Here is a 13328-nt window from a genome sequence, read left to right as displayed (position 1 = left end):
CCCGGCCAGGCTGGGCTCCATGATCCACACTGCCGCAGGCAGCTCAGCCTGCAAGGACATCGTAAAAAGATATTGCACAGCTTCTTAAAGAGGACTGAGATGAAGACACCAGCACCCCTAGGTGGGAGGCTGCAGGGAAGCGGTGCTGGGATGAAGGATGCGGCTCTCCCTCAAGGTGACAGCGCTCCTAATTGTGTCACTCCAGCCAGCAGGCTGGAGGATGCGACCCAGTTTTGGTGCCTGTTATGTGGCTCGCAGCAGTGCCGACACGCTGGAAAAGCTAAATTTAGGAGCCAAACAGGCACAATGTTACACACCCGACCAGAAGTCACTCGGTTACGAGACAGCCGGAGAATCGATGCCGTCCGCTCACCGCACGCGTTACAGCATCACTGCAGAGCCCTCGCCGCCTGAGTGGGAAGCGTTACCGAGTCTCTCCGAACAAAATTGCCACTAAATGCTGTTTGGGGGAGAAAACCAAAAAAAGAGCAAATCCTCGCTCTCGCTCGGGCATTGTAGGAAGTGAAACCGGCTATTGCTGCCTGGTAGAGAGTCCAATTATGAATAATGTGCGTTCTCTCCCTGCACAAAGGATGAAAGGCATCAGAGCTGGGGGTGACATTTTAAGACCGGAGATGTAAGAGCGAATCCGAGCCTCGTTGCAAGCCCAGCTTTACCCCAATAAAGAAACACTTTCTGCAGTCAATTGCCTTGCAGCGTAGCTTGAAGCCCCGCTATTGATCTAGCATCTGTTATAAGCAGATAATCATCGTCGCTGTGCCGTGGCTTCTACAACGGGATCTAAAAGCACTTTCCAGAAGATGTTTGAGGGCTGTTTTTCTGCTCTCACCCACAGCTGCAGGCAGGCAGAGGTTTGCAGGGGAGCCCACGAAACTGTTGCAGGTTTGCAAAATCTGAAGGCCAGAAAAGACCATGAAATCACTCTGACTCGTTCATCTCCCAACCCTGTAAACTAACCCAGGTGTACTCCCCGCGAGGCTCTGCCTGCCGCTCCGGCCCCAGCCCTCTCACAGCCATTTCATGCCCTGCAATTTCCTTTCCCCAGCGAGGTGCTAACACACCGCCATCAAGCCACCGCTCAAATCTTTCCCTTCTGTAAGACAGACAGCGAGAGCTGCTGAAATCCCCCAGCATCAGGCGTTTTTCTCCTGCCCCCAGAAGGTTTCTCGGAGTTTGGCTCGCTGAGGTCTGCATCCCAACAGCTCCCGAGCTCCCAGCTGCTTCCCAACAGCTCCCAAGCTCCCCACTGCTTCCCAGAAGTGTGGGGAGGTTTTGGGCCAGGCACCCTCCTCCGAGTTTAGCAAGAAGCGGTCAGAGGTAGGTGAAATCGGGCTGCCAGCACCTGCGAACTCCCCCCTCCCTGCCGGCACAAGCACTTCTTACCTACTTGGCAGATTCCTCTAGTCTCCAAAGAAGGAGAAAAGGATGGGAAATTAAAAATAAATGAACCAAGAGATACACATCCATCAGGAGCCAGGCGTTGTCAGCCCAGGTCCCTGTGCAACCACTTCTTTAATCAAAACCTCATGCAGTTTAAACGCTTGACAGAAGTCTAGAACAGAGATCTTGTTACCCTGAACAGGAAGAGCTGCAACCTTGAAGAATAAAATCACATTTGTCTGATGGGGTCTATTTTCTTTAAAATCAAGCTAAATTACGCTAAGCCCATTCCTGACTGTGACGTTTCAGGTTTTGCCCTACAGATTCCTGCGAGACACACGGGTGTCTCGAGGGGGTCACCGGAGGTGACGGGAGGAGCAAGCTCTTGGCTGGCAGCAGAAGATGTGCCATTTCCAAATCGGTCTGTGACGCCAGCCGTAAATTTTTAAGAGGCTCAAATCAAGAAAAGGATTGCTGATGGATGCGCTCCCCACTTGAAACTCACTTGCGTGATGACAGACGTCAGACTACCTGGCTTACGGCTATGGCACTTGCCTGTTTGCTATTGAGACAGTGACAGAAACCTTGCAGCTTTCTAGAAACTGCCCGTGTGCCAAGGCTCAGCGAGCTCTTTAAAGCCTCCCGCATGCAGGTTATCTGCCTCTCCTGGCTTGAAAATGTTTGTCCCCAAGGAGCTGTTATTTAATACCTTCCTTAGTTACCAAGGGATGGGAAGTTTCTCCCACCGTTCTGCGGCTTTCTAAACACAGATGGGATTTATTGAAGTTTCTATCGCTCTGACCTCATTAACGTTTTACAGCACGGCTCCAGCGACGCGCCTACTCCTCGCCAGGTGCCCCTCAACAGCCCCACGGTGGCTGAGGTCTCCCGGCTGTGATGAACATCCTTGGGGAGTTTTAAGCAACTTCATCCCCAAAACAGCTCCGCTGCTGCCTTTCAGGGCCTCGCCTGCACTGTGCCTCACACGGGATCGTGGCTCCCAGCAGCTCCTTTTGTAACAGCCACGGTGGGTGGGAAAGCAGAGACAGTGTGAGGAGGAGAGACGAAAAAAAAAAAAAAGGAAAAAAAAACAGAATAGTGCAGAAACACATCCAAGCTATGCCATGGACAACATAACCTGGGGGCCACCTGGGGACAGGCAAGATTTTAATTGGCACAGAGGGGGGGAAGCAGAAGAGGGGGTGCGAGCCCTGGTTTCGGTGGGGAAATGCAGCAGGCAACCCCGGGGGGATGTTCATGGTACCCCCCGGCACATGCCTGCAGGGAAGACAGTGGGAATTAGGAGTCCTGAGGCCTTTTTTGGAGAGCTTCTCTCCCCTGCAGAGAACAGGAGGGAGCATCGGCACAGCCTGGCTGGAGTCCTGCAAATTGCCCCACTTAGGCTCTGGTCTTCTAAATTGCTCTCTTAACCAAAGTACATAAATCGACCTGACAAGCATCAGGGTTTTCTCCAGAGCCACACTCCTCCACAGCCTTCAGAGTTTGTGCTTCGTCCCCAAACCCTGCAGGTTTTATCCCGAAGAAACACGCCTGGTGCTTACCAGGGCAAACACCTCGCTATGCTCGAGGCCTCGAGATGCACCTCCCCATCGGCCGAGTACCGCAGGGAGCCGGGCTTTCCCCACCACATATTTATTCAGAGGCGCTGCACAGCGAGGACAACCCGGCGCCAAATTTTGCAAGAGGCAGACCTGGCTGGAGTTCAGCAGAAACGGGGAATTAAGACACTGAACTAAATCAATGCATCCCCACCCGATTTCTACCCAAATCAGGAATTTCACGCACAGGAGGGGTTTTGACCAGGGTCCCACATGCCTTATTAAGCAAAGGGAGCAGAGAGTGCTGGGCACGGCACAGAAATCCAGCCTTTGCACTAAAGCTCCCGCGAGCCCAAAGTAATTCAGATGCAGAAGCGATCTCAGCTGCTGGGAAGGAACTCAAATAGCAAAAGACAAAGGGAGACTGTGCAGGGATACAGAGAAAGAAAGAAGAGCTGCTGGCTAGGTGCAGGCAGGGGACGCCGATCACATGGGGAAAAAAGGATGGGGAGGAGGTAAAGGAAGCAAGTCAGGAAAATCCGGGGATGACTGGGGCCACTCCTGCTAAAGTGCACCCGATAGCGGGGCCTTACTCAGGGCTGAAGGTCCCACAGCCCCCTGCAAAAGCCTTCTAGTAGTGGCTGGTGCGAGCCACACGCCGGGACTGGCAGAGCCTGAAAACGCCAGGGAGATGGCTGGGGGTCTGGGCAGAGCAAGCATATGGACGGAGGCACACAGACCGCGAGAGCCACCCGGCCCGCTGCAGCCGGGGAAACATCTAGTGCCAGGCTCACCTCCCCAGAGCTTTCCACCAACACACCAGCTCAGGTTGCTCACTGCAAACCCATGCAGAGATGCCTTCTGCTCCCAGGCGCAGGCCCTGCACGTCTTGCTTGCAGTGCCACCTGCTGCCAACGGCAATGCTCTTCAGACACTGGAAGGGGACAACAGCAACGCAGAGCAGTGAACTTCCTGCTGTTACATCAGCTTTCCCCTGTCCTTTAACAGCAGCCAAACTCTTGATCCAAAAAGCAACGCTATTTCCCAAGCTGCTGGTGTCCCACGAGTCGCAGGCATAGCAGCAGACACTAATAAAGTACTTTTTTCTTTTTCTTTTATGCAGTTTCTCGCTGGAGCCGGTCTCTCCCCCCAGAGACCACATCCTGAATCTTCTCGTTCATTGATTCTTTATGCTAAATGATGACTCCGCAGTCGAAATAATGTGGCATATTCTAGTTCACATTTCAGACACCGTGAGACTTTTTAATAACGAGTTGCATGAAAAATTAGGGAGGCTGCAACAAAGAGCTCCGACAGAGGTTTCCAAAGTGACTCACAGCCAGGAGAGCCGCGCTTTTCCAAAGCCCAGCGTGAGACAATCTCAAGAGCCCCCACGCTCAGAAAGAGACGAGTCCTCCCCCTCTGGAAAAATAAAGCCTTTTTAAGGAGACTTCCCCAGGGTGAGAATATCTCCGGGGAAGTTTCGCGGGTGGTTTTGGGAATGTTGGCTGAGATGTCATCCCATTCCCATGAGCGCTCGCAGGGAGAAGGTTTCACCCCCCAGTGCTGCGGGGTGGGAGTCACCTTGTGCTGCAGCCGGCCTGGGCTCCCCACTTGGCACACTGACTCTGCAACGCTCCAAAACGGGGCCGGCAATGATTCTCGCTGCTCTTGCAGGGAGGTAGCAAACTGCAGAGGTAAAGGGCAGCAGAGACTCTTCCAGTCTCAGTTCCCAAAGCACCTATGGCACCCACAGAGACAGCGAGCATCACCCATGCACCCTGCCTAGGGCTGGCTTGCAGTCAGCTCTGCAGCTCTCTTCCAGGCTTTGCAGCGCGATGGAGGGGGAATTTCTTCAGGTTAACTTTTGGCTCGCTGTTTTTGCGTCCTGCCATCCACACAACCAGCTGCCAACACATTTTAAGGGGAAGCAGCAGGCAACGTATCCAGCGCAGCCCCCCTGCCAGGGGCTACTGCCATTTGTGCTTGGTCCCAGTGGTGACCAGTGCCTGGCTGCTGGGGTGGGAAGTGTGGCTGGAGGTGGCTGAAGGACGTGTTTGACTGATCTATCCCCTCACCCAAGCTCAGCTCCTAATTTCTTCTGCATCCCATGCTGGCTCCCACCTTCACCTCCCCTGTGACACCCGTCACAGCCACCCCCAGCCACAGGAGCTCTCTCCTGTGCACAGCTCCCTGCTCACTCACTTCTAACACCTCATAACTGAGCACCGCTCACCCCACCCAGCCCCGCAGACTTCCCCAACAGAGGTCTTTCCTCCAGCGTGGCCCAAAGGAGATCCCCCTGTAGGTGACAAAGGAAGGCTAAAAATAACAGGGCAGCAGGCACACAGGCAGCTCTTACCACATTCCAGAAGAGCGGGTTGAAGGCGATGGAGAGGACAGCCACAATGAAGCCAGAGTCAGTCACGTCCACATAGCCGAAGAGCCGTGCCATGGCTATCACATCCACCTGGGGAGAGAGAGCCCAGTTACTGGGGGTGCAGGTTCCCGCGGGGGCATCGGGCGTTGCACCCAAATACGGGGCACTTCATCTCAAACCAAACCCATCAGCTGCCCTGCAAGAGGGGACAAATCTTTAATTGGCCCCAGGCAGCACGTTGTTTCGGCTTGCAAAGTGCTGCGTCAGGCTGCAAAGCCAAGAAGAGGGGTGGGGGCTCCTCCAAGCCATCTCCCCCCCCGCACCTCAGGGGCACTGTGCTCTCAGGGAGCCCCCCCCCGCGTTTGGCACCAGCGCCCCCCAGAAGGACACGGGCACTGCGAGGACACTGCTGCTGTGGGGACAAGCACCAGCCCTACGGGGCAGCTGCCAACCCAAGTGTGTTTCCAAGCCGCAGGGAAGAGAGCACCATTTCACAGCGCCTCGGCGTCCCCGGAGACGGTGGACTGTCCCAGGGATGCTGGTCTGCGTGGAAACTCCAAGCAATGAACTGCGTCAGCCTCAAACTTGCTTTCCATAAAGAAAGAGCGATGCAAACCCCCTCCACAGTGAGGGGGGATGAATCCGCATTGTAAGAAGCTGCAAAAGACCTGTCTTACTTAACGACAACAACAACCCCTTGAAGCTTGCTGGTTTTCCCCCTTTCTCCTTTTAAGAAAGATATATTTTTCCCAGGATGGCTCCCTGACATTGTCAGCATTTTTATGTGCAATAAGCCATGCTGCTTCTCCCTCCCCACTCCCTCTCCCTGCAGTGGTATTTGGATGAAAAACAGCCAGCGTCTTTTTCTTTTTTTTCCAAAAACTTTGAAAACAAAAGACAAAATAGCCCAGCCCAAGCCCTTCCCTCACCGGAATCAAAATCAAGACAACATCGAGACGTGGAAGGTTTTTGCTTCCCAAACACAGCTGTGTTTGCAAGTCCTTCGGATGCTAGGACAGGACAGGCTCAAAAAGGCATCGGCTCCACCTCACCCATCCAGGACAGAAATTCCCACTGGCTCCTCACAGGTTCTTCGAAGGAACCAGAGCTGCAGTGGGATTCACGGCGAGGGGCTGCTAAACTTGCCGCCTCTTGTAGCCAAGAGCAAAGGCCCTGGGAATAGCTCCCGTGCTGTCCTGGGGCACGTCCAGCTGCTCGGGGTGCCTCTTGCACAGCCGCAACTGCTCACGGTGCAAAGTGCATCAGCAAAGGTCGTACTACCCTGGGGAAACGGGGGGATCCTCACAGGGGGACACGGCTGCATTCAAACGGCCCCAGCTCCCCCAGACTCCTCCATCCGAGCCCTCAGAGCTGGTGAGAAATGAAGGGAACAGCCCCAGAACTTGATCATGACCCGTCTCCCCCTATTCCCACCCTCCACAGCCTCATCTCCCCTCCCTTCACCCCCAAGCAGCTCTTTACCATCAGACCTCATCCCTCCAAACCCAGTACTGTCAAGCTGTAACCCGGGCACCCAGACAGCTGCCAGCACCGGGGCCGAACTGTCTGGTCCCACTTCAATTGCAAACCCGTGGGACCAGGACAGCTTCTTTCCTCCCGTTTCGTACGGCGCTGAGCACACCGCCAAGCACGGGCTGAACAAAAGCTTCTTGACCTACTAACTCCTGGCTGGCAACATCGTTAACACTGCACTCACCTTCTTTTCTCCTCCTCAACAACCAAATTCGCTGCTGCCAGCGGGAGGCAGATTGGCCTGTGCCCAGTATGTGCTTTTAGGGACAAAAGGGGGGAGCCCATTAGGATGAGCTGTCTCTGGCAAGCTGCTGGGACAGCCACCTAACAGGCACAGAACATTCAACTTTGCTCCCTCCTCCCCTGATGGGTGATAAATAACGGTGGCAAACGCTGCCCGCTTGCCCGCAGCCCCCAAATCAGGGAAGGCAAGGGATGCACTGGCACTGGGATGAGAGCAGCATGGGCACCTGGGAAAGAGCTGTACAGACACCAGGGTGACACCCACAGGGGCACCCGGGCGAGAGCTGCACGGGCACCCAGGGGAACTGGCGGCAGCACCCATGGGACTCCCGTGCGGTGCCGGTACAGCCCTCGCCACATGGCCAGAGCGTGCCGTCGTGGCCTGGGTGGAAGCAGGCCAGCGACGATGGCGGGTGCACTGTGGGCAGGGGGTACCGAGCATCCCCGGGGCGTGCTGCACCCGCAGCCACAGCCCAGGGGGGGTCACTGCCACCCCCCCGTGCGAACCAGCCCCGCTGAGCCCCGTGATGGCACCGGCAGAGGCCGGAGGGGGGGGGGGGGGGAGTGTTGTTGGAGGGGGTCCGGCCCGGGCCGCCCCCCACAGCTGAGCAGCAGCGCCTCAGGCCGGGCCCTTCCCCGGGGGCGCGGGGGGGGGGGGGGGGGGCCGCAGCGAGCCCGGCGCTTCCCCTCGCCCGCCTCCCCCGCCTCGCCCCCCCGCCCCCCGGCCCCGCCGGTACCTGGCCGTACTCCAGGCCGCCCAGCCCTTCGCAGCACTCCCGCGGGAACGGCCGGCCCCCGCCCGCCGCCGCCGCCGCCGCCCGCCGCCCCGCTCCCGGCCCGGGCCGCCCCGCCATGGAGGGGGGCCGGGGTCGCCCCCCCACACACACACCCCGCCTCCCCCCACCGCCCGGTGCCGGCCGAGCGTGGAGCCCCGCGGTGGCGCTGACGGGAAGCGTAGTCCCGCCTCCACCGCCGGCAGGGCCCCGGCAGGGCGCGGGGGGGAGCAGGGCCTGGCGGCCGGGCCGGGGCCTGCGGAGCCGGGGAAGCACTGACCTCGCCGCGGGCCCGGCCGCCTCCGTCGCGGGCTGCGAGCGTGTGTCCGGCGGCGGCGGCGGCGGCGGCGGCAGCGGTGGGGAGGGCGGCCCGTACTGCCGGAGCCTGGACTTCGACCCTGCCCGGTGAAGCAACCGGGCCGCGGCGCGGGTCGGCCCCCCCGGAGCGGGCGGGACAGGGCCCCTACTCCCCCCCCCCCCTCACCTCCGGGGACGGGGCTTCGCCCCACCGGGCAGCCGGTGTGGGGCTGATGGCGAGGCCGTGCGTGGGAGTGGGAGTGAAACACCGCAGAAGGGAGAGTGGGCATATGGAGCCGAGGTGGCAGCGGGGGCAGAGGCCCGGCCCTGCCGACCCCTGCCTGTCCCCCGCCTGCCCCCACTGCCCGTCCCCCGCTGTCCCCTGCCCGTCCCAGTCCCCTGCCCATCCCCTGCCTGTCCCAGTCCCCTGCCTGTCCCCCTGCCCGTGGTCAGCGCTCACACCAGGGCCAGGGGGAGGGAAGCAGCTCCAGTGACTTTCTGGTACGGGAACGGCTGTGGAAAATAAATGTTGATTGCCCAATATTACTCATTCCAGGGCAAAATGTAAAGCCATCAGGGTCTGGATCTATTTTAAGGACGATTCACTGCGCCCTATCCCCTTCAGCAGGTGTAATTTATTTTTATTTAATCGCTGTTATTACTCACACTAATATTCTTTCTCTTCTTCGCTCCTCTCTAGGATTTTTCTGGTTAACGCACCTCAGGGCTGTGCTCCCGGACCTGCCTGTGCATGGGACATTGGGTAGTACCATCCCCGCAGACCCCTGAGGGTCTCTGCTTTCGCAGACCCTCCTTTCAGTGGAAATAAATTTTCTTCAAAAAGGAGTTTGTTTTGAAGGAAGTCTCGTGAATGAGCTGCACGTGTCCCTCCCAGAGGTCTCGCAGGAGTGGGGAAGGGACGGGATGTCTGAGCACTTGTGTCCTGGCTCGCACCAAAAACGTGTGTGAGTGACAGCTCACACAATGCCTTCCCCGGTAAAACGGCATCCTTGGAGGATGCACTTCAGGAGACCCAGGGTATCCCAGCTGTGACTCTCAGCTCCACGGGAAACCGCCTTTCCTTAGGTCTGCTCCTCCAAACCCCTCACCGCACCGGCACATCCCCACCTCCCCGTCTGCCAGGTTAGCTCCTGCACTCGGGGTGCTCACACAGGGCTGGACCCCGTCCCGCCTGGGCCCAACGAGTGCGTTCACAGTACAAAAATTGCAGCGCCGGGCCAGTTTGGGGCGAGGCATGCACGAAGGCGCCGTGGGTGGGAGCAGCGTTCCCCATGGATGGTCTCCAGCTGCTTCCGGCCTCTTCTCCCTCGCGCTGGATAATTTTGCTGTACCGAGTGTGTAATTATCGCCTCTGTCATCTCCCAGGCTGGGGCGCGGGAGCAGATGGGAGGATGTTTATTTTGCGAGTCCCACCAGCTGGGTGCTTGGGGCAGCGGGGAGGGCGAAGGGGACGCAGTGGGGAAAGCAATGATGGCTGTGTTCTGAGAGGAGGAAACGTGCCCTCGGGGAGGGAATTAGCAGGGAGAAACCTTCTTCAGACCCATCCTCCCTGCTGCAAGGGGAGGACATCCCGGTGCTGCCAGCTGGGAAAGGACAAGGGTGCCGCGGTGGGCTGGGAGGAGGAATGGGTCTGGCTGAGGGACGGAGGGAGGGATGGATGGTGAGGAGGTGCAGAGGGGTGAGCTGTCTCGCTGGCTCTTCGCTCAAGGCCAGCAGAGCTGGGCTGTCACGGACACATCCATGCTGTCACCCCATGTTAGGGGGCACCCAGTGAAGGCATGTGCTGCAGGATCCAGTGTCTTACCACCAGCTCAGCTGTGTTTGGGGCAGGGAATAACACCGGAATAACCCACCATTCCCACTGCCAAATCCTGTGTCCAGGGAACATTTTACACGTAAGAGGGATGGGGGATGTTTGCAGGGCCTCTCCGCGCCGGCCTCCATCCCACCTCGGAAACATCCCAGCAGCTGTGAAGGAGACAAAGAGGGCTTTCTGCAGGGCTGGATTTTTCTTTGTGTCCCCATCCCTCCCCTTCTCCCTGTGGCATGCCTTTTATCCAGCTCTCCGTTTCCGAGCACCGAGCTACGGAAGAGGGCATTGCCCTCGGCTTTCCCAAGTCCCTTCTCAGCTTGAACCCCCCCCCCAGCGCCCTTTGAAATCCCACCAAGGCCCCGAGAGGTCACCGATGAATACGGAGTTGCAAATGCCTGCGTGGGCAGAAAGCACTTAAACGAAGTCATTCGTAACGGCAGCGATGAGCTGCCCTGTCGGAGGAAGGACCGGGACCCAGCTCGCTTTTGGGCAGCTGTTAACGGCACACAGGGACCGTGCAGCCACCATTGCTTCTGCTGGCGTCTGCTGCAGCGGCACCGAAGGGTTTCCATGCATTTGACATGTTCATCGCATGCAGCTCGGCAATGCACCTGTGCGTCAGCCCGGTGAAGGATGCTCGCTGCCTGCGCGCTAGCCGGACGCTGCGACTCGGCGAGCTGCAGTTTGCTCCGGAGCATTTCAAACAGAAGGAGACCCAGGGGACTCCCAACACATAGAAATCCAGGGCAAGGAGCGCTGTCGGGAAGGTTTCCCTTAGAAATGGGACATTGGTTGAGAAACTGCAGCCAGGTCAACTTCAGCACGGAGGGACATCTCTCCTTACAAGCCCAAGAAAAAGCTTCCAGGCCAAAGGATTGGTTTCCTTGCTGAGAGAAAGGAAAAAAGGGGATATAAACCACCCACAGCTTCCACTCTCCGCAGGTAATTTGCTGCCACCCTCTGCAAAGCAGGACAAGCTCATGAACTCCCCTGCTTGCCCGCAGCTCCTGTAACCCTCCTCTCACCCATCGCTCCAACCAGGTGAACCAGACTTAATGGTTGTCCCCAGCAAGCCTTGGTGGTCACCAGGAAGGGCTGCTTTCTCCTGGGGACCTCGGTTTCTCCTGTCTGAGCTTGCAATCCGCCTCGTCCCACCCCAGCTTCATCCCTTGCTGTTAGAGGTCCCATGGGCGCAGCATGGGGCTGGGGTCTTTTTCCCAATCTTTTGCGTCCCCTTCCCTGAGGGCTGTGTCGTGGTCCACATGTTCAAACCCGCCCTGAAATAAAGCTGACCCCCGTGGGTTTGATCCTTGCAAACCTGCGAGGGCTTGGACTGACGGGTCAGGGGGATCAAGGACGGAGCATCGAAGCACACGGTAAAGGACAGCATTGCAAGCCTGGGGAGAAGCAAATAACGCTGGAGCACAGAGCGGAAACCTTGGGCAGAAGCAGCAAAATTGCAGATACTCTTCTGTCCTCCATCAGATAACACGTTGTCACCAGCGGTGCAATGCTGCAATCCAGACCTGCAATCCTAGTGGAAATCCTCTAGTGTTTGTGCTGGAGGTTAGCTCTATTTATATTCTGATGAATGATTTACTCGAGTAATTGGCACACAGCTCCCCTATTACAGATCATAAAGAATTAATCACGAGATTTTCAATGCTGCCCTATCAATTTTATTAGGCTTGATTGAACACGGTGGATTGGGAACATATGGTATGTGAGTCAGACTCTGCTCCCAGTTACACCCTGGTTAATGCTGGGGTCTCGCTCGGCTGCTGATCCCTGTAAATCCGGGGAGGCAGCTGCTCCTTTCCTTCTCCCCATGCCCCAACTGCTCCTTGCATTCCCTTAAATGCCCAAGGATGCAGAGAGCAACCAAGATCAACTCCGTGTACCTAAGTTCTCCAAAATCCTGAGATGCTCCCAAACTGAAAGCCAGGCTGGGAAGAGGATGCTTTGCTTCCAGCTCTTCTGTGTATTGGCATGAGCCAGAAACCGGAGCCAAATGCTCGGGAGCTCGAGATCTGCCCCTAGAGGAGTTGTCGAATGACAGCCCCTGCGAAGGGGACATGTCACGGCGTGGGAGGCTTGTCGCCGTTGAAAGCTGAGGATGCCTGTGTTGGCGTCGGGGTGTCCTGCCAGGCAGGTTTGCCCACGGGAGATGCTTTTTAGAAAGAAAGCATTAGCAACAAGAAGTCCTAACACCCACAGGAGCGGGATGACACATCCCTGCCCCGAACCAGCAGCATAGCGTGATTCCCCGGAGCAGAAACCTCCGTAAAAGCCGTGTCCCCTGTGTGGCTCCCCTCAAGCAGATAACCAGGAAAACCTCCAAAATTTCCACGGCGAAGGCTCACAGTCCTTCCCGTGCTTTTTCGCCTGTGGGTGTTGTTGCCATGCTAGCTTATGTGCAGCGTCGTGATGCAGGGAAGGGGATGGTACAGGGCCCCGCTCCAGCTCGTGGGCAACGCTCACCCCTGGTGAAGCTGTTCCCGCTGCGCTCCCAGTAACTACACCGGTACCTCAAAAGATATTTCCAGGAGGGAATGGGAACTTTGGGTGTAGATGGAGCTACTTGCATCAGCACGGCTTATCCTGAACCAGGCTTGCAGAGCAACCGGTCTGGCACAGCTACAACCCACGTCCCCATCTGCTGTCTTGAGCAGCTGCATTGAAGGGCACCGAGAAGTTATTGCCAGTAACTCTTGGCAGGAGCCAGCGAGGAAACCTCCCCCCGGGGAGAGCTGATGTGGGGAGGGCAAATCAGAAACGCAGCAGAGGACAGAGCAGGATCTGTCCTTCCTGCAGGCAAAGGGGAATAACAGCAGCCCCTTTGCCTTTACAGTCAAAACATTTTGCGTACGCAAGGTCCTGGTTCGGCAGCAGAGCACGCAGGACCTTCCACAAAGTGCCCCAACAGCCTGGGGCTGCCTCTTCTCTGCCCTCCCCGTGCTGCCGGTACCCAAACCAGCTCTCCACAGGCTTGCCATGTCCGTGATTCCAAGTGACCACTCCTCACAACCCTCCCCCAGCTCTGGGAACCCCGCAGCTGACTCCAGGTCCACCTTACACTGGCAGCTCGGAGCGGGTCTCGCCCCGGTGCTCTGCCCTGGCAGGAGCCGCAGCTTGCTTTGCTTCAACCCAGGGCATCGTGCCCTCGTCACGCATCGGTGGGGAGAACCGCAGAGGGAGGGAAGGGACACGGAGGCGCTAAGGGGCATCTTTCCAGCCTCAGCCTATTTCCAGGCAGCTCCGGTGCCCCACGAGCCGTGCGTGCGATGGGCGCTGCGGGATGGAGCAGG

General features: G+C 57.6%; 1 protein-coding gene and 1 long non-coding RNA gene across 2 annotated transcripts in view; one reads left to right on the top strand and one right to left on the bottom strand.

Annotated features, from left to right (window-relative positions):
- The window catches only part of PEMT (phosphatidylethanolamine N-methyltransferase), a gene marked incomplete at its 5' end in the record, with an annotated part of 43101 nt that extends 35131 nt beyond the window's left edge, over positions 1-7970 (bottom strand). Inside the window, 2 exons of the mRNA XM_082490554.1 lie at positions 5323-5430; positions 7854-7970. Coding sequence (XP_082346680.1) covers positions 5323-5430; positions 7854-7970 — 225 coding nt within the window. The remainder of the gene's footprint in view (positions 1-5322; positions 5431-7853) is intronic.
- Positions 7971-8101: 131 nt separating this feature from the next.
- On the top strand, positions 8102-9033 carry LOC309677698. The gene is made up of 2 exons (XR_014269707.1): positions 8102-8294; positions 8887-9033. It is a non-coding gene; the product is annotated as an uncharacterized lncRNA (long non-coding RNA).
- The last annotated feature ends 4295 nt before the right edge of the window (positions 9034-13328 follow it).

Source organism: Vanellus vanellus, assembly GCF_965231255.1.
Source record: "Vanellus vanellus genome assembly, chromosome: 14".
NCBI lineage: Eukaryota > Metazoa > Chordata > Aves > Charadriiformes > Charadriidae > Vanellus > Vanellus vanellus.
This window is presented reverse-complemented; position numbering and strand designations above follow the sequence as displayed.